We start from the raw sequence: 20,338 nt of genomic DNA, 5'->3' as shown, positions 1-20,338 counted from the left end.
AAAAGCTTTACCCAAAGTAAAGCACAACTTTTACAAAAGCATGGCAAACATGATTGGTCACTCCTTACGAGTCGGAGGGGGAGTTTGTTGAGGTTCTCCTCATTAAAGAGGGCCAACACCGACCTTGACAAACAAGGATGGTGGTGAAGTGTTGCACAGAAAGTTAATAAAAAACAAAGAAAAGAAAGAAAGAGAGGAGAGTAAGGGAGAGAATAATGAACAACTATCCAAAATGGACTTCAACCATTAAATTGGAAGAAGAAAAATGGGCAGGGGGTTGTACTTGCTCGTCCATTTTTCAACACTTGCAATTCAAGGGTTTGGTGTGCATTTAAATCCCCTCCTCCTTGAACATCTATAAATAGGTGGAGGGGAAGAGTTCTAAGATCATCGAACAATACAAGTTCAAAGTAGAAGTGTGAGAGTTGTATGGAGTATTGGGTTGGAATCTCTTCAAGGATTGAGAGTGTGAGTAAAGAGAGAGTATACAATGGGTATCCAGTTTTGGTTACATGGTTAGGTTTGGGTTCAAATCCAAGTGTTATTACTTGTACTGTTATTCTCTTCATTCTCTCATAGTGAAGAATTCCCAATTACGCCCGAGGATGTTGGCATAGCCGAACCATGTAAATACTTGTGTCTATGAGTTTTTATCATTTTGTGCGTTATCACTTTGTGCTCACGTGGGTCTCACACATGGTTACTATTCACTTGATACTATTCATAGCAATACTATCAAGTACTGCCGTTTTTCTTTACACAGGTAGGAAAAGGTTATCGCTTTTCCCAACACTCAATGAATCCTCTGCTCGCCTGCAATTTATTACTATTACTTCACAGATAGACAACCCTTCTCCTAAGGAGAACTCAACCTTTATTACTGGCCATGGCTCTAGAAGGGCCGAAGGGGACATGGTTCAAGGGGTGGTCGTGGTTGTGGTGGTAAAGTATAGGTGGTAAGCAGAATGATCGTCCTCTCAGACATTGTACTTACTGTGGAAAATCCAATCACACTATTGAAACATGTTGTGATGCAGATTCATCACCAAATAGGGCTTGTTTACTTAGGAATAAGTCTAGGGTTGGGTTATATGCATGTTAGGCCTTTGATCCCATGGGCTTTCAATGTAATAGGTCACTTTTATGGACCTAAAATATGGGTAATTAGTTGCATACGGGATTCCTTAGTTTTATTTTTATGTAATTAGTGGGCATGTGACCAGATAAGTGATCATATGACTTGGTTAAGTGGTCATGTGACTATTTAAGTTGGGTTGGATTAGGACTCTATAAGTCCAGCCATGTTTGAATCTATTTCCTTTGTTATTTCACTTTCCTAGTCAGTTTAGATTACCTAATAGGTTAAGGATTGGGTTAGGCCTTTCCTTTTTAGTGTAGGAGTCTATTTTTAGTCTTTTATATAAGGTTGTAAGGGGGGCAAGTATGGTACACGAATTTTGATTAATGAAAAGATTTTGCTGCTCTTCTTCATCATTGAAGGTTTGTCTTGTGTTTGATCATGGTTGGTGGGATTGGTGTTTGATCCAATCGCCACCTTGCGGTGTGAAGCCCGAGTGGTTCTTTTGGAAGCTCTCCTTTAAGTTCTAGTTAAAGATTCAATTTTTATTCAAGTTTCTCAATCAAACAAGCTGCTGCCAAGGGAATTTTGCAACAACAATGAGTTTGAACATTGTTCCCATAACCCAAATCCTTCCCAGATCAAATCAGCCATCAAAAGACCACCATATTTGGATCGAATTTCCCTCACCCTAAGGAGAACTCGATCCAAACCCTTGCCCTAATTTCCCATCCTAAACCCTAGATTCCACCATTATTCCCTTTTCAAAAACCTAAAACCCTAACCCTAAATTGTTGCGATTCCATTCTAGCTCACTTCCAACCTTTAAAACTTAACAAGACCTTCACTGATAGACTGCCCTACATCAACTTAACCTAAACCTACCATCAAACCCTAGCTCTAATTTCACAATTTACATCTATTTTGACCTAGCCGAATTACCCAGTTCATAGCAGATCCTGGTTATTGGCTTCTAGTTGGACTCCTACCAATCTAGAACTACATTATGTTGGGCCAAGAATGTTCGTCCATATTGGACTCAAAATTCAGCCAATTTTGTTGTCACAGATGATACCCCTGCTAAAGCATCTAGTGATGAAACCATTAGGTCTTCATCTGGAGGTTCCTCATCAGGGTTTGCATCTCAGGATAATTATAATCACCTCTTGAAGCTCGTATAGAATCTCCAGCCATCCATTTCAGCTACTTCATTCAATACATCTTTGGCCCACACAAGTACTTCAGCATTCCTTACATCCACCTTTACCTACTCTGTGGATTATCGACTCTGGTGCATCAATTCATATGACTAGTAAGTCAGAGTTATTTTCTTCCTTCTCCATGACATCTCATTCTTCTCTTGTTATTTTAGCTAATGGATCCTCTACCACTGTGGTAGGTCATGGTACAGTTTCCCCAACTGCATCTATGATAATCTTTTGTTCTTCGTGTACCACAGTTACCATTAAGTTTACTTTTTGTTTGTCAACTTACTGAATTTGTTAATTGCTTTGCACCTTTTTTCCTTCCTATTGTATGGGGAGGTTGAACAGAAAAACAGACACCTATTAGAGATTGCTCGATCTCTAATGATTCACATGAATGTCCCCAAGCATTTTTGGTGTGACTCTGTCCTCATGGCCGGTTCTCTGATTAATCGGATCCCCTCCTCTATTTTAGATAACCATTCACCCTTTACCATTTTTCCCAACTTATTCTTATTTTCTTTTCCACCGCGTTCGTTTGGTTGTGTTTGTTTTGCTCATGTTCTCCATACTCAGGTCGACAAATTGTTTTCCCTGGTGGTACAATGTGTTTTTCTTGGGTATTCCCGCACGCAGAAATGGTATCGATGTTATGTCCCGATCACTCAACGTTACTTTGTTAGTGTTGATGTTACCTTTTTCGAAACCACTCTATATTTTGCCCCTCTGGTGCCTCGTTCCCTCCACCATATGATAATACTTGCCCCCTACCTTACTGTTTTTGTTCCTTTTGATAGTCCTCCCTTGTAGGTATATTAACGGTATTCAAAACCAGTGCCTGCCATTCTTGCTCTGCCTACCACTATGTCTATCCCTCAGAGTGAAGCGCCTACCCCCGATCCTTCCGACTTACCAATTGCTATTCGTAAAGGTACTTGCTCCTGTACTCAAAAGTCCTTGGTTGCCTACCCTATTGACCGATATGTTTCTATTTCTTATTTTCCCCCTCCTTTGCATAATCTTGCTTTGTCTAACCCTATTCCTCAAAATCATCATGAAGCTCTTTCTCATTCTGCGTGAATGGAAAGTGGCAATGGAAACAGAAATGGATGCCTTAATCTCCCGCCAGACATGGACCCTAGGTCCCTTATCTCTTGGTAAGGATCTTGTTCGTTGGATGCCTTAATCTCCCGTCAGACATGGACCCTAGTTCCCTTACCTTGTGGTAAGGATCTTGTTCGTTGTCGTTGGATATACATAACCTATTATCATCCCGATATTTCTATTGAATGTTTGAAAGCTCGTTTGGTTGCCAAGGGCTTCACTCAAAATTATGGGGTCGATTACTTTGAGACGTTTTCCGCTGTTGCTCGTCTCAACTCAATTTTTGTTATCATCTCTTTGGTATTGAACTTGGATTGGCCACTCTACCAATTGGATATCAAAAATGCTTTCTTTTATGATGATTTATAGGAGGTCTATATGGAGCAACCTCCCGGTTATGTTGCTTAGGGGGAGTAATTCCCACAAGGTTTGTAAGTTGCACAAATCCACCTATGATTGAAACAATCTCCTCGAGCATGGTTTGAGATGTTTAGCTCCATAGTTACTCAATGTGGGTTTTCCCAGTGTTACTCTGATCACTCCATTTTTTTTCGTTGTCGTGGTTCGAAGATGGTGGTCCTAGTTTTTCATGTTGATGATATTATTGCATCTGACAATGATATATCTGGTATTGCAAAAGTAAATGCTCTTCTCCATAAGCATTTTCAAATGAAAGATTTTGGGTTCTCAGCTATTTTCTTAGCATTGAAGTTCTTCGTAGTAAGAAAGGAGTTAGTCTATCTCAATGCAAGTATGTGTTGGGTCTTTTGACAAAGAGTGGTATGCTTTGATTTAAACCTTTGGATACTCCTATGGTTCTGCATAAAATGTTTGGTACAAATGAGGGTGAATTGTTTGAGGATCCTTATCGATACCGTTGACTTGTTGGAAAGCTAATATATTTAACTGTTACCCATCCTGACTTTTCCTTTGCAGTGGGTGTTGTCAGCCAGTTTATGTAAGCCCCCCCTAAGCAAATCCACTGGGAAGCAGCTTGTCGTATTCTGCGGTATCTCAATGGTGCTCCAGGAATGGGGCTGAATTATAGACCTCATTAGAATGTTGATATTGTTGGGTTTTCTGATGCGGATTGGGCTGGTGCTGATGGGGATGGGAGATCTACCACTGGTTACTGTACCTTTGTGTGTGGTAACCTTGTTTCTTGGCGCAGCATAAAGCAAACTGCTGTTGCTTGTTCTAGTGCTGAAGCGGAATAGCATGCTATGGCTCATACTGCCGCTGAATTGATGTGGTTACGATCTCTTCAAGTACTAGGCTTTCTTGGTTCTAAACCCATTAAGATGTTATGTGATAATCAAGCTACGATATACATCACTAGTAATCCTGTTTTTCATGGATGGACAAAACATATTGAGGTTGATTGCCATTTTGTGTGAGATGCTGTTTTAAAGAAGCTAATTGTTACTTCATTCGTATCTTCGATTGCTCAGTTAGCTGATCTTTTCACCAAGGCTCTTTTTCATCCTGCCTTTTAGAAGTGTTGTTCCAAGTTGGGCATAGGTGACTTATATGCTCCAGCTTCAGAGGGGGGGGGAGTTTTAAAGTGTTGATGACTCTTGGTTGGGGGGAATGTCCCACCGTGAATATGTGTTAGTAAGTTAGTGGTTAGTAAAATTAGTAATTTAGTAGGATTAGTGATTTAGAGTTAAGAGTCCTATTCCTATTTTATTTTCCTTATTGTTTCCTACCGTAATTGTGATTGCTTATTGGATTATAAATAAATACAATCCCCAGCTATAGAAACTGCACTGAACCTATCGCTGGTTCTTCTTCTTCTTCTTCCTCCTATTATCTTTCTTCTCTCCTTCTCTCCTTCTCTCCTTCTCTCCTCTCTCTTCTCTCCTCTCTTCTCTCGATCTTCTCTGTGACTGGTAGTTAGGGTTATACTTCGCTACAGTTGGAAACAACCTCTCTGCGAAAGCAGGGGTAAGGCTGCATATATTATGACCCTCCCCAGACCCCACAGTGGTGGGGGCCTTGTGCACCGGGTATGTCCTTTTATTTTTGGACTTGTTTCCAGTATGCCCTCGGTTTGTCTTGTATCATATGGTCTCCCATAATCATATTCTTCTAAGAAATTGATGGCCACAAAAACTATGTAATTTGTCTTGCACCATAATGTAGAGCTTCTAAGAAATTGGTGGCCACAAACATGTGAATGGCGTGAGCTTGGAGCCTTTGGGGTGCGTGTGTGAGTGCTCAGTGAGTCAGCAGTTCCCTCCATTGGGTCAGCATCTATTCTATTGCCAAGTGTTCAGGCCCAACTGTGATGGGATTTGAAACTGCTTATGTGAATTGTAGAGCAAATTGTTGATGCTCTTATCTGCCATCTAATTGGGGGGATATTAGTTCCTGATCTGGTGCTGGTGACTGCTATTGGGGGTGATCCTCAAGTTGGAAATGAGAGTTGACAATTTCAGTTTTGAACAGGAGATCCTTCTTGGTAAATAGGCATGGAAATCCTTGATTTCATTCCAGGGACAGATCTCAACCAGCTCCAACTCCAATTCCTGACACAGCTTTTGGAAAGGTTTGCACAACCCGAGGCGGATGAAATGGGCTTGAGGGGCTGGGAGGTCTCTGATGCTTTTTGATATAACCTGATTATCGGTTTCAGATGCTAACTACAGGTTAGGATCACAGTGATGAGAAGACCATGGAAATAAGGATAGGCAGGGCAGAATACAACTAAGGCAAAGAACTTAATATCCAGCACATGGATGTGGCTGGAATTCAAGGCGTTTAATCTGTTGATTATGTACACCAAAGACAGGATTGACCTAATGGACAGAACTGCCAAAAACTCACAGTGAGAATTAGAAAGTGAGACAACAGAAAGTAAAGTTGAACTGAGAAAACTTCGGATCTGGAGGTCAGATGATCTCCAAATCCTGGTCAAAGGGAGGCCTAATAGGGGTGAGGAAACAGTCAAAAGATGGGGTTCATCCAATGGCTGGATTGCCCTAAAACAATGACTGAAGTTTGAGACCAAAATTGAAAGCTTGCTAGAATTGCAGACCACTGTAACTGAGAACGGACTTGAACAGAATAAAAGTGAGTAATAACTGAGATTGCAGCAATAATAAAGAGAGAAATAATTCAGAATTAACCACCAAACTGAATTTTAAATCACCTTCAATGGTCATCCATGCAAGGATTGTTGTTGTTGGAAGGGCAGAAGAAAACAGAATTGAAAAGAAGATATTACAAATAGGCTTCACAACCTGTGTGAAAGGTTTCACCACCAGTCTCAAACCAAGGATTCACCACCTTGGGTTGCACTTGCTTCCCAACAAGAGCTACTCTCAGCATCACACCGAAGAGAAACATTCAGTTGAACAATAGCCAAAAATCTGTGGGCAGCATGCCCCTCCCCCTCCTTTATCTATTGTAGCTGATAGCTACATCATATTAATAGGAAACTCTTCTAAATAGATCCTTTACAATATGGCAACTCTCAAAAATGAGGTAAGTCTAAGAAAAAGGAAACAACTAAGTAGAAATACTTACTTAGCCTAGACGTAACTACCATTGCAACTTTGAAATTATTATATAATAGAAATTAACTACTTAATCCCGTATAGGCCTTAAATCCCTAATAGTTGGGCTTTAGAATGGTCCCGGGACCATTGAAAACTCAAAATTACTTGGCCCATAACCTATTGGGGATTTAAATTTGGGCATACCTTATTGAACCATGGGTTCAATTTGACCCAAAAAAATTGAACCAAACCCAAATTTGAAAATTCTTCTTCCATGGGATATGATCTGGATCAGTCTCTTGCCTAATCATGACAATTTTTTAAGGCTACATCTGAGGCAAGACAAACCTGATGTAAAATAAACTTGCATCTATGTAACCCAGATTGTGTGCCCTGCCGATTTTCATGTTCTTACTGGATGTTGATTTGCTCCATGTTGGGACAATTTGTCCTCTCCATGCTGAATCTTGTGTCCATCAGCGCAGAAGCATACCTTCTTATGCCCTCCATATCGATAGAACGCCAAACCTGCACCTTTCTCTCTTTTCACTAATACAGGGGATGATACAATAGACCCATTCCGGAGCCAAAATTATGTTTCTTGATTGAAAAACCCTTTTTCATATAGAAATTAAAATTACGTTTTGTGCTTAGCTGCTTTTATATCTCATTTGATCTATCTAATAGCACTTAGTAAAATAATTTTGTGATATAAAATAAATAATAATAAATTAGTAAAGAAAAATTGTGTGTGTGTATATATATCACTGAGTCCTGAACTGTTTTCTTGGGGTTTGTGTGAGTTTGACACCTTGATGTTTGACTTTGGCACCCTCATCTGCATCCAGTATCATAATTTTGCATTTATTGACTCGTTGTGGGTGAAATTTCATACTTAGATTTGTATGCTGCAACTTAAAGTTTTGTTATAATGAGTGGAGAGGAATTTTGGAGCTAGTTGGTTTTGGTAGGCAAGTTCTTGGTTTGAATCATGGTAGGGTTGGAGTCAAGGAATGTGGAGGAAAACAATCATGGCAGGGACACACACACACACATATACATGAAGGTGTCCAAATTCTGTCAGTGCAGAATTGCAGGAATTTTTTTAACTCTTGCTCTTGCTCTCTCCCTCCCCACCCCTTTTTGGTACTTTCGGGTGCCATACATTTGTTGTCATATTATCATATTGATGTTTTTAGGAAGGGAATGTCTAAATGACACCTCTATCTGTGTATTTAGAACTTGACACCTTTTCTTAATTGACCCTTGTCTTATTCCCAAAAGTTCTTTAAGATAGGGGTATAAAAGAGTTTTCAAAAATAATTTGAATGTGACATCATTATGTCATTATCAAAAGGTGTCATTGTCATGCACATTTTTCGAGTATACATGGGAAATGATGCTATTACCCTCATTAGAAAAAAATAGTGTATCATACTAAAAGGGCAAAAAAAATAAGGTTACAAGTTATTAGACACATTGAGAGGTGTCAATAAGAAAATCCGTTTTAAGAAAATGTTGGTGGTGTTAGACTCAGAAAATGTCTCTGTGTACATTATATACTTGGGGGGAATGCTAGGAACACAGGTATTAAATGATCAACAACACAAATGGTGGGGATCTTGCCTGTATATATTAGGCTCTACATCCATACGTGGGTGGGTCCAGTCTAATTTCGGTTCCCAGCTGCTTCGAGGACTCATGTTGCTCACTTGTGTTCTTGCCATTTCCCATACTTTAGAGGTCTTATGGCTAGTATTTTCTTCTATCCCCTAATTGTCTTTTGCCTGTGCTGTTTGAACTTTCACAGTTGTGGTGATGGTACTCTCGGTGTCCCTTCCCAAAGAGGTGACAATTATGAATGCCGTAATATGAAGCTCCTTCTCAAACAACAACAAAGGGTAATATCGATTCACCATTTTGTGTATGTGCACTTGCAATAAAATTTCTGATGGTGTTTTTTTTTTCTTTTGTGATATTTATTATAGCTGCAATAGTATATATTAGCAGAAGTAATTTGCTGAGCTTGGAAATACGTATTTCGAAGAACAAAGCAAAGAAGATTCCAAAGAATGCTTTCTTATTTCTTAGTTCCAATATATGGCATATCATTGCAAAATTAGGTATCTTCTCTATTCTCTCAAGGAGAAAAGGAAAGTACTTTTTTCATGAGTTCTCCATACGCTTCTTCGTACTTAATAACTCAAAGTTGACTGAGTTTCATCAAGTGGTGGCACACATAAGATGACAAAATGTGCAGGGGATGGTTTAATACACTACTACCTAAACATTAGGATATTACGTAAATATAAAGATGTTGTGGTCTCTGCAGGGAAGGACTCAATGTAGTGGTGTTGACAGTATGTAGTGGTATGGCTTGCCAAATTGGATATCTTTAGTATTGGCCTTGTGATCTAAGTGGTGTATTACTGTTTACATTTAAGGGCAAGGGTTTCCTCCGACACCCATGTGCAATTTGGGTTAAATAGGAGAGGAGGATTTTGAACCGTCAAATAGGGGGGTTTAATAGAGGAGAGAGAGTGTGGGGCCCCAGTTGTTTGGGAGGTGGCATATAAAGGAATCCGCATGATGGCATCATGCAGTTCCTTTTCCCTACATTTAGTTTCTGGTATAACTGTTGGATCAATTATTTTGGCTCAAATTTCTTTCTCCAGTCAAATTTTTTTAATAGATATTTTGGTCCACAATTAAATGAGAAATTTCAACATAAAATTTAGCAAGATTTGCCTAAATTTCATTCCATGGATCTGATTCTGGGGAGAAGGGAAAAGCATGAAAGTTTTTCTGTAAATTGCAATAGTTTCTGCTTATTTTCATAGGCAAAAGTTTCCTGGTTGGGTGAACCACCTGATGTCAGATGAGTAGCACACCTAATTGTGCCCCAGAGAAGGATGATGTGGGAATTTGGATCATTGAAAATGTCTAGAGAATCGTCTGGATTGGTCACTTGTTCTGACTCAAATTCAATAATGTACCCCCCTCCCCCCCCCCATATTGTCATCCCTTTCCGTGTATGTCCTTGCATTCTCCCTGTGGTGCTAATATGTGGCACCCATGTAACATTACCTTGGCAGTCCAACCAGATAACACACTCCATTGTATATTATGGGCAGATCTGTTGACGGAAATTTTTAATTCTAGCCTTAGCAAGCCATTCGATTTATTATTTTAATATTAACTTCCCCTAAATTTTTGTGAAATTCTCACTTTCACTTTAGACTATTATTTTGACAATTTGTTATAAGGCTAATTTATTGATTTTACCTGCAAAGAAATGAGTGCAAAAGAAAAGCCAGATGGGCTACTCGAGATTTAAGAATCATAAGATCCAAGTTGGATCCATAGCTCTCTTATATTTTTAATTAGGATTCATGCTCGGTTCCTGGTCCACATCATGAACAGGTCTTGCTTGGAGGGTCTGATGTATCTGGCTGGGGAGCATTCCTGAAGGTGAGTTTAACTTTTTGTGCTTCTTGCCCTTGAAATTTTATTTTTTTTTTTCTGTTGTGAAGTAAGTCTTGAATGACTCTCCAGAATAGCGTTGGCAAACATGAGTACCTGGGGGAGTACACTGGAGAATTGATATCACACCGAGAAGCTGATAAGCGTGGAAAGATTTATGACCGTGAAAATTCATCGTTTCTTTTCAATCTGAATGATCAGGCATGACTGAGTTGCACCTTTTGCTTCAATGATCCCTCATTTTTGTGTTACTCTCATTAGAAGGTTTTTCTTTTGGCAGTTTGTTCTTGATGCTTATCGGAAGGGAGACAAATTGAAATTCGCCAACCATTCTCCTGATCCAAATTGCTACGCCAAGGTGGTCTCTCTATCTCTCTCTCTCTCTCACTCTCTCTCACACACACACACACACACATGTAGATGCACACACACACTAGCATATCCAATGCCTGGTTGTGACTTCACTATTTCAGGTCAAGTTTTGAATGTTATGTGCCTATAAATTTATGACTAGAAATACCATAGTGCATTTTGGCATCATTTGTACTCTGCAATTAATATTGCTGTGGCAGGTCATCATGGTAGCTGGGGATCATAGGGTGGGTATATTTGCAAAGGAACGGATAAACGCAGGAGAGGAACTCTTTTACGACTATCGCTATGAGCCAGATCGAGCTCCTCCCTGGGCAAGGAAGCCTGAAGCTGCAGGGTTGAAAAAAGAGGAATCAGTTCCTTCGAGTGGCCGTGCAAAGAAGCTTGCTTGATTTAAATCCTTTCCTCAAATGCTTATCCATTTTTTTCATTCCCTTTATATCTTTTCATCTCATTCTTTAACATTTGAAGTATCATAGCCATTGATGTCGATGAAAGGTATACCCTCGTTGACCCTGTTTTAGATCTGCAATTTCATCTTTATAAAAGATTTCATTAATTTTTTAAAAGGCTTGGTGAAATTGATTCCATTACAAAACTCTAAGCAACTTTTTCTGTTCTTTTTTCCGAGGACAATTCAAGCCTTCCTGATATGATAGAAAGGACATTTGATGGCACTGTTTTTTGAGGCTGGCAAGAGAATGCAAACCGGTTGTGTAGCTTCTGCATCAGCGTTGTAACCCTTGAAAGTGTGCACCAAGTCTTTGGTTTGGATGTGATTTTCAGTTTCATTTTAAGTTATCAGAATTTGGATCGGGATTGGTCTCCGCCAATATCAATCCGGATCGCCCTGAATTGGTCCAGATTGGATTGAATTGCCCCTGTTTTTTTAATAAAAATTGGCTTCTATTACTTTTTTTGTAATCCTTGGGTCATACCAGTGGATCGGTATCGGATCGGTCAATATTTGGAATTGGTCTTGGCCGAAACCAATCCAATCCCAAGATTGCGAACAATGATTGGTATATCGTCCAATTCATTCTGGTTATCTAGGTTTGGAAATTTATAAAACAATCTAGTCTGGTTTGGATGGGAAGGGTAGTTTGCTACTTAGTTGTGGTCTCATCAAATTCTCCTCTGATTAGAAGAGTAATTTGAATTGACTTGCTTGGTAGTACTCGTTAGTCGTTACTTCCCTGGCTACACCTTGTAAGGGTCAATTGCCGTATTAGACTATCCAATTCGATAGTCAATCTTTGACCCATTCTACTTTCGGAATGTGGTAGAGTCGTCTGTAAGGTTGATCAATTTGGCGTGGAAAAACAAATGAGATCCTGAAAGAGTGTTTAGTAGCTTGTTATGGTGGCCATACAGAAATATGATGCTAGTCAAATGAGGTGGCTGTCGATGTGTGACACTGAAATGGACCCCAATTGATAAGTCGAAACCTGAAATGACCTATCTCATATTTTTTCTTGATACATAATCATATGCTATGAGAGGTTGGACCTTGGTGCAACGGTTAGGTTGTTCCATTATGACCAAGTGGTCATGGGTTTGTTTGAGTCTCTGGAAATAGCCTCTCTACAAAGCAGGGGTAAGGACTGTGTGCCATAGAATTTAGTCTTATATCGGTTGTGTTTAGGTTATGGAATGTCTATATAAATGACGATCAACCTTTATATATTATTTTTACCAAAAAAAAAACCTTCACATTTTAAAGTCATGCGGTGAACATTAGCCAAAGCCGATAGTATCGTGGCATGTGGAGCCAGTTGTGGATTGTGACATTTTATTGGTATCAGAGCCAGGGTGTGGAGGAATGTTGTTGGTATGATTCTGCAGTGAAAGTGTGGATGTTGTATCACAGAATTTAGTCTTACATCGACTGTACTTAGGCTATGGAATATCCCCGTAGAATTTAGTCCCACATCGGTTGTGCTACGATCAATCTTCACATAATATGACATGCTTTAAAGCCATGTGGCAAACCTTAGCCAAAGCGGACAGTATTGTGGCATGTAGGATCTACCGTGGACTGTAACACTTCAAAGCTACGTAAATTATAACTCTCACGATGCTTTACGATCAATAGCTCACTTGCATATGGTGCGAAAGATCACAACAGGCGATGGAACATCATTATCATTGAGGAAGATAATCTTATTTCGGAAAAGCTGGCTATAATACATAGTTAGTGTAGAAACAAATAGGAACCTAATTTTTTCAACATGAGATAGGGAGGTGGATTTAAGAACAGATTCAAAGAAATTAATAATAGAGGATGAGCAGAAGTACTCTGTGCAAATTCCAATTGGGCCAACCACCAAATCTGCTTCAAAACATTACAAGACAGAAAAAGGTGCCAAACAGACTCATTAACAAGTTCACAAAGAGGGCAAAGAGGATCAATTGAGGGGAATTTAATCAATTCATCTTTAGTAGTAATTCCTCTATTTACAACTTTCCAAAAAAAAAAAAAACAAACAGAGTTTAAATCTAGGATTACCATGACATTCAATTTTAAGAAGAAAATTAACAATAACCCGAGTATTTAGGTTTCCATTCCAAGCTAAAGGACAATACCAACCATCATTAAAAGGTAAAGTGGTAGAGATTAGGGTTTTAACAATGGCCCTCACTCTTACCAAAAAAAACAAAACCAATGGCCCTTACAATGAATGGTAGAAATAGGTGACATAATACTTCAGAGTTCCAACAATCACCAATCACCAAATCATTAACAGAGACAGTATTAACACAGTAAATAGAAGGTACCAATGCAAACTCTCCTACAAACAATTTGTTAAGCAATGGAATAACTTGAGCTAGGGTATCCCAAAACTAAGGATCCTTTCCTACTAATGATAGATGGATCAATAAGAGAAGAATTTGGAAAGCATCTACCTTTAATAACCAAGGTTTGATTCTATTGAACTCTAAAAAACTGTTAACCTATTGACATTCTACTGTGAAACATTCCTTTTCTACTAGATGAGCTGGATTTGTTTGTTCCATGGTGAAATGTGGTGTTATTGAGTGTCCCAACAAAAAAGAAATTTTTAAAAAAGTGAAATTTTCAGGTGGTAGTAACATATTTTAGCCGGATCACTGATCAGGTATCAGACCCTACTGATCACATCCATTAACAACACTAGTAGAATAACAGAGGTAGCTTTGGTATATGCTTCCAGTTTGTGATGGGGCTGTAAGCTAGCCATTAAATTTTCAGAAATGGAAACCTCACACAAAAGGTAATAATCATATTTATCTTTTTTCTAATCCCCAATTTTACAAGATTTCCATTGTACATTATCCCATGTGGGTTTGGAATCCTCAGATTGGGGGAGTGGGGTGAGCTAACTTTGGTTAATTAATAACCAGATCATTTTGAACTTTTCTATAACAATTAGAACAGGTAATTGAAGATCTTCCCCTCCTCAGTTTATGGTAAATAATTCAAGAGACCTCTTAGACTTTGGTGGAGTTGACAGCAGCATCCTTCATTTCAAGCAATGCATCTTCAAAACATTTGGCCAGAAGCTTAGGATCAGGAATGATGTCTTTTGCCACAAGGATTTGCATCTCTGCCTTTCCTGCATAACTCACCATGTGCATTGTAATTGCCTGCAGCATTGATATGATAGTAATCTCAGCTTCCCCTTCAAAATACTCTCTCTCTCTCTCTCTCTCTCTCTCTCTCTCTCTCTCTCTATGTGTGTGTGTGTGTGTGTGTGTGTCGCGGGGGAGGGGGGATGTCTATATAAATTTGTAAAACAGAAAGAATGTAAAGAAGAGCAAACATGTCGGAAGCTTTACATGAGCCAAGGCAGCCGTATTCACCCGAATGTAAGTGATAGGATTCCCAGCCACCATAATCTCCTCTTGTGGCCCAAGAACATTCGACATTGTGAATGTAGTATTACAGATAATCCTGTAGTTGAGATACACCGCTACCTACCAGAAATAGCAACCAGAGAAAGTAAAATAAAACTGAACAAAATTGGAAGTTTATGGTGTTTCTTTCATCTTGTGATTTGGGTCTATGAGTCTTAACAATGCAGGTTTGGTCTTCTGATGTTGATTAGAAATTAGAAAGATGTTTACCTTTGGGCCCAAAAGGGACAATGCTAATGCTCCAAGCCTGTATGAGAAGTGTGCTTCCAAAGAAAGCTTCTTCTTGTCAATCATAGCTTTAGCTCTCTTTACATACTGAAGAGGATCATTGACTTCTCTATGATAATAAACAGGAAGAATCATATACCCAAATTGGTTACCCCACCTTGATCCTCCTGACTTACTACTCTTCACCAGCTTTGACAGTTCCTGATCAGTATTTTCATATTGATTCAGTTCATTGGATATGTTAGATATACTAATTATATATTAAAGATACTGAAATCTTGAAGGAAAAAATTGAAAGAACAAATGCTTGAATTGAAACCTGCAATCCTGGCTGTTTTCTTATGTTAACCATTGATAAACCTGAGATTTGAGTCCCTTCGCGTGGTTCTGCTGGAAGAAATTGAATCATATGAAGTCAGGATATAATACTATATCAAACTTAATTCCAAAATAGTAGTTCTGGGAAAGACTTAAACTCTTTGAAGTCTTCAAATCCAAGTATCTTGATAGTCCGGATGATATCACACCAAAAAGAACATCATTGATGGTCTGCATAGGACTTGTATTGTTAATTCAACTAATCATCAAAAGAATGTCATCTAACTTGTAAACCCAAATAGAATTAACTACAAAACTGACTATAAGAGTCACAGTGAGTTAGCAATAAAGATTACTGACATGAAAGCTACTCTTGACTTGTATTGTTTAAATTTAGCCAAATGATGGTAAACTGTTAGGTACTTGATCAATATCCCAAAATCTCCAAAGTTGATGGAACACGTTAAATCAAGCACTTTAATTTATACCTTACTAGGCTAGCCCGTGACGTGGTACTTGACCAATACGCCAAAAGCTCCAGATCTGATGAAGCACGTTAAATCAAACCCTTTAACCTATCCCATAACTAGGATGGCCCAATCTAGTGCCCATACACTAAATTGATTGAAAAACAATTAGTAATCTGCAAATATTGGTAAGATCATTGAAAGTCAATTTCAGTATGAACTATTAATGTTTCTTTCATCCAAGCCACTACATATCGTTTATAATTGATTGATAAAGACTGATTTATTGAATATTATCTCCCTGTATTCAGTGTCTGCATGACAATGGCTTTATCTGCAACCATCCTAACCTTGATTACCAAGAAATGGAGTTCTCTGTCTCCAGCAGTTGTTGCTCTGTCCACTCCAAACACATTGAAAGAAGTCCTCAGCATAAGGGTGTCAGTCAATTAGGACGGATCCCAGAATTTGGAATGGGTCCGAATCGGTACTAGCACCAAGGATGCCAATCCCAATACTGTCCCATTCAGCAATGTGAACCAAACCTTGGTCCTAATCCAGATGGGACAGTACCGTTTCCATTATAAAGTGTTGTGGATCTTTTCACTATTATGAGATCTAAGGTATTCCTTACTTAAGAAAGCAACTCGAATATCAAGACATGGTGAATTTCATTGTTTTACTTCTTTAAACTACCTGAGATCACATGTAAGCTTCTCAAAACGACGATTAAGAATTAATTAGGATAAAATAAACAAGTCCATATATGGTTTTAGTGCCATCACTAAACAATTTTATAAGAGTAGAAATAAACACGCATTAGCTGAAACCTCCAAAAGAAAAAATACCACCTAAATATATCAAAAACTATAGCCATAAAGCTAATCCACAAGTACATGAAATATACTCTTTTTTCTTAAAGGGTACTGATAGCTCTGGTTCCATCTGCTACCTAACCAGTGTTTTGATTCCTGTCTCATTTATTATTTGATACCAAAATCAGATCCCAATGGTTTAAAAGATCGATTCCAAAGTCTGGTCCCAAATTGACACCCTTACCTCAGCATATAAAAGCAAAAAGGTGGTAACAATTAACAATCAAAACCTCACTTTTATTTTTCTGTTATCTACTCCTTGGTTGTCTAACTCTTACCAAAATTTAATGGCCAGAATGGTACAAGCTTCACTCCTTTTGGTTCTTTTTGTTTGTGGGGGTGGGTGTTTGAAAACCTCACATTTATATGTGGAAGCGGTTAGATCATTTCCCTTTAAGGTGCGTGAATAGGACAGTTACCCGGCTTCTTTGTCTTTTCCCTCTTCTTTAAGATTTGAGCCTCTATCATCTTCCACGTGGAAAATTATTATTTAATTATATTAAATAAAAACAAACAATTAAATAGTAAAATTAATGAAAATAGAGAAATGACAAGAAAAAAACTGACCAGAAAAGGTTTCGTGCACGGCTATGTAAGATCCATAGTTACATACAATATCTTTGGATTGCACTAATGGGGTCGAAATGACCAAAACCCCTCTTATTTTTTGGATCGTCGTGGGTTAACTTTATAAGGCAGTGTACGAAAACCTCCCTAGTTTTTCAAAGAACCCACAAAATATATTTAATGAGGAAAGAGAAGAGAGGGACTCGGATCCTTTCCAGTGCGCCAGCCATCCAATGTGGATCCAATGGTTGGAAGCACCTGAGCACGCACCCCGAGTTCCTCCAACCGTTGGATCCACATTGGAGGGGCTGGCGCACTGGAGAGGATTTATTTCCAGGAGAGAGACCGTTTCAATAATCGGAGTTGAATCAGTCAAGTAGGCTGTGATTGATCTCAATTCCATCCAATTCGACACTGTCGAGGCAAATTTGAGGGCTAATTCTAGGGTTATTTTAGAACCGATCCAATCCCCAATTTATGTTTTGAATCCTTGAAAGAGACGGACAAATATCACCTCAATTTGTCTGCCCGTTAATTTTCTCAGTTCCCTCTAATAAAGTGAGGTGGACCCCACTCCGGGGGTGCGTTCGGGCAAGGGATAAGATGGTCATTTCTATCCTCCTATTAGATGGAATTGAGGAAATTGAGGGGATAAAGATCCGAAAGAGACAGTGAGAGTGAGAGGGAAGTACTTTCCCATTTTTTGAAGATCCCACGGTCCACCATTTAGCTCAAGGTCTTAGGTATTGTTGGTATTGGTACTCATATTGGTCTTGAACAATACCAATACCTAATGATACTAATACTAACACATATCGGCTATATGGAATCAGATTGGACCCTTTTGCCCTTTAAAGTACTTAAAGTCTAATACCTTGATTTTTTGGACCATTTTATCCTCTCTTATAATGATACATTAATACCACCGTTATGATTTTATTTTTTTTTTGGTAAAATACCACCGCTTTGATGATATCATATCAATATCGGGTACCAACGATACCTATATGTATCAGCCAATATAACCAATACGATACCAATAACTTGATACGATACCAATAACTTGAACTATGCTTTGGTTAACTACAATTTTTATGCACCCCACCCCAGAGTAGAGCTTTTTTATTTTTTTTATTTTTTTTATTTTTTTATTTTTTTATTTTTTTATTTTTTTATTTTTTTATTTTTTGAAGTAGAGTTTTCTGGGCCCCATAAAACGAACATGGGGCCCAGAATAAGTAACCCAATAATTGGGGAGTTATGGTGGCTATTTTCCATTTAAACTCGATTTCACAAAAATAACCCCAATATTTAGTGGAATTATTTTTCTGGCCCTTTTAAAATTCATGAATTTCATAACGAAGGCATGAACCAAAATCGAAAGAGAGAGAGAGAGTATGAAAGAAGAAGTTCTTACCGCGTCAACGAGAGCTTTCTTGACGGCTTTCATGTCGTCGATACTGAACTTAGCGGTAGCGATCTTCCTTGGCCACAGCTCCACTCCTTCACCTCCGGTAATGGCCGTCTTCTCATCTTTCACCCAAAGACTTCTAAGCATGAACTCCGTCGCATAAACCAAAGTAAACCAAGCAACCATCACCAATCTCAACAACATCTTCCATATCCACTTCAATCTCCCACCAATTCCAATCTCTTCACTTCTCCTCGAAATCGAATTTGCTGAAGAAGAAGGATTATTAGGGATTGTAGCCATCTGATCAGGTTGATCGACTTTCCGACAACAAGCAATGAACAGAGACATCAACGAAATTCCATCCCCCAAAGCGTGATGGATTCTCAATACACAACACTTTCGTTCCCTTACCACATGAAACTCCCAAAGCGGCTTCTCCGTACTCAGCGGCGATGATACAGCCAGATCTGCCAAGTAATCGTTCACCACAGTCTCATCGTCATCGTTTTCTTCGCTACCGATTTCTCGGAGGAAAACATGCTTGTCTAGGTCAAGCTTAGTTCTTCTCCAGTGCTCTCTCCCTTGCCTGTCTCTCACCAAGACACTATTAAACCTTGGGTGTTGAAGCATGAGTGAATCCTTGATTGCGTCTTTCAGGGCTTCCAGATCGATTGAATTCTTCATCCCAACCACACAACTGATCACTTGATTCATTTCTGGTTGAAGGAAGAATCTTCCCACAGGTGTTAGAGGTTCGTCGTCTTCTCTGCGAGCTCCAACTTCTTTCTCCATTGCAAATTTCTCTGCTTCAACTCTCCAATACAGACTATTCCAGATTCGGTACTTGGGAGAAGCTTTTATTTATCAGAAAAGAAAAAAAAAAATTCTGGGTTTTATTGCATCCATGTGAAAATCGTTAGATTTGTCGCTATTAAATTAGAATTGATTGTTTCCATAGATTTCAAATTCACGAAAGTCTCCTCCATCTCCGTCAATTGTATTAATCCACAAGCTTCCCTATCCCCATTTAATTAATTTGAACTTTTTTACTATAAATTTCTGGGTATCCAATGCGTGATGTTAGAAGATTCTTATTTAAAACTTGTTTGATCGGTGAAACCCTACAAACATGTGAAGTGGATGTTTTAATTCAATTAAAAAAAATGATTTCTGCAATAAGAAGATTAATTTATTTAACCATGAAAAATAAAAGATCTTTTTAAAGTTATTTTGAAATAAATTCAGAATAAAGATCTGTATATCCAATAAAAAAGGTTTATGTAAGGAGATAAAATTTATTTCTGAAACAATTTTGTCGGAATTATTTCGACCAAACCTCTTTGCCTCTTTTAAGTTTTAACTCACCATCATACCTCAAGGGGAGAGAATATGACCATGAGTAGGAATCTCTTCACGTCATTTTAAATTTGGAATCGGGGTCAAATTGGACGTTGTGGTTTTTGATAAGGATGTAAACGGATTGTCGGATAGTGGCGTTATCATATTTGTATGGAATTATATTCGGACGGATTTGAATAATATCCTATTAGTTTTTGGACGGATTTGGATAATATCTTGTCTATTTTGTTGATGAGGGTTAGGATTGAGAATTGAGAGTTTAGCAACTACTCTTTCTTCTACTCTTCTTAGCCTCTGATTTTCTTGTGTTTTTTACTTTTTATTTTATTTTATATTTATTTTATATTTATTTTAATAGATATGTGATTCTATGTATCCCTTTGCGTAAAACAATATATATAAACCAATAGAAAATCTAAAAAAAGAATTACATTATCTTAACTTATAAAACTATAAAAATAAGAAAAC

At 38.4% G+C, this 20,338-nt stretch overlaps 2 protein-coding genes across 6 annotated transcripts in view; one reads left to right on the top strand and one right to left on the bottom strand.

The window, feature by feature from the left end:
- The window catches only part of LOC122662457 (histone-lysine N-methyltransferase CLF-like), a 55,700-nt gene extending 44,281 nt beyond the window's left edge, over positions 1-11,419 (top strand). For all 3 annotated transcript variants that reach the window (XM_043858093.1, XM_043858092.1, XM_043858091.1), the window contains 5 exons: positions 8,701-8,791; positions 10,314-10,361; positions 10,446-10,574; positions 10,654-10,731; positions 10,946-11,419. In XM_043858093.1, coding sequence (XP_043714028.1) covers positions 8,701-8,791; positions 10,314-10,361; positions 10,446-10,574; positions 10,654-10,731; positions 10,946-11,137 — 538 coding nt within the window. In that variant the 3' untranslated portion in view covers positions 11,138-11,419. The remainder of the gene's footprint in view (positions 1-8,700; positions 8,792-10,313; positions 10,362-10,445; positions 10,575-10,653; positions 10,732-10,945) is intronic.
- A 2,697-nt stretch (positions 11,420-14,116) lies between these two features.
- LOC122662724 (wax ester synthase/diacylglycerol acyltransferase 5-like) lies at positions 14,117-19,333 on the bottom strand. Of its 3 annotated transcripts, none has more exons than XM_043858440.1 (6): positions 18,515-19,333; positions 15,347-15,419; positions 15,190-15,260; positions 14,853-15,071; positions 14,565-14,702; positions 14,117-14,372 (listed from the first exon to the last, which is right to left on the bottom strand). In XM_043858440.1, the coding sequence occupies exons 1-6, from the start codon at positions 19,301-19,303 to the stop codon at positions 14,217-14,219; spliced, it is 1,446 nt and encodes a 481-aa protein (XP_043714375.1). In that variant the 5' UTR covers positions 19,304-19,333; the 3' UTR covers positions 14,117-14,216. The 3 variants fall into 3 exon arrangements, with proteins under 3 accessions (XP_043714375.1, XP_043714377.1, XP_043714378.1); XM_043858442.1 differs by having other exon boundaries at positions 15,190-15,257; XM_043858443.1 differs by having other exon boundaries at positions 14,214-14,372; positions 14,565-14,632.
- Positions 19,334-20,338: the final 1,005 nt, after the last annotated feature.

Source organism: Telopea speciosissima, chromosome 5, assembly GCF_018873765.1.
Source record: "Telopea speciosissima isolate NSW1024214 ecotype Mountain lineage chromosome 5, Tspe_v1, whole genome shotgun sequence".
NCBI classification, from domain to species: Eukaryota; Viridiplantae; Streptophyta; class Magnoliopsida; order Proteales; family Proteaceae; genus Telopea; species Telopea speciosissima.
The sequence above is the reverse complement of the archived record's forward strand: the minus strand, read 5'-3'. Positions and strand labels throughout refer to the sequence as shown.

Bases quoted from the DNA above. Each gene is read 5' to 3' on its own strand.
- LOC122662724 (XM_043858440.1), bottom strand. From the start codon at position 19,303: ATGGAGAAAGAAGTTGGAGCTCGCAGAGAAGACGACGAACCTCTAACA. The intron at 15,420-18,514 runs GTAAGAACTTCT...AGTCCTATGCAG, and splicing joins AGAAAGCTCTCGTTGACGCG to ACCATCAATGATGTTCTTTT. The intron at 15,261-15,346 runs GTTTAAGTCTTT...AATTTCTTCCAG, and splicing joins GGATTTGAAGACTTCAAAGA to CAGAACCACGCGAAGGGACT.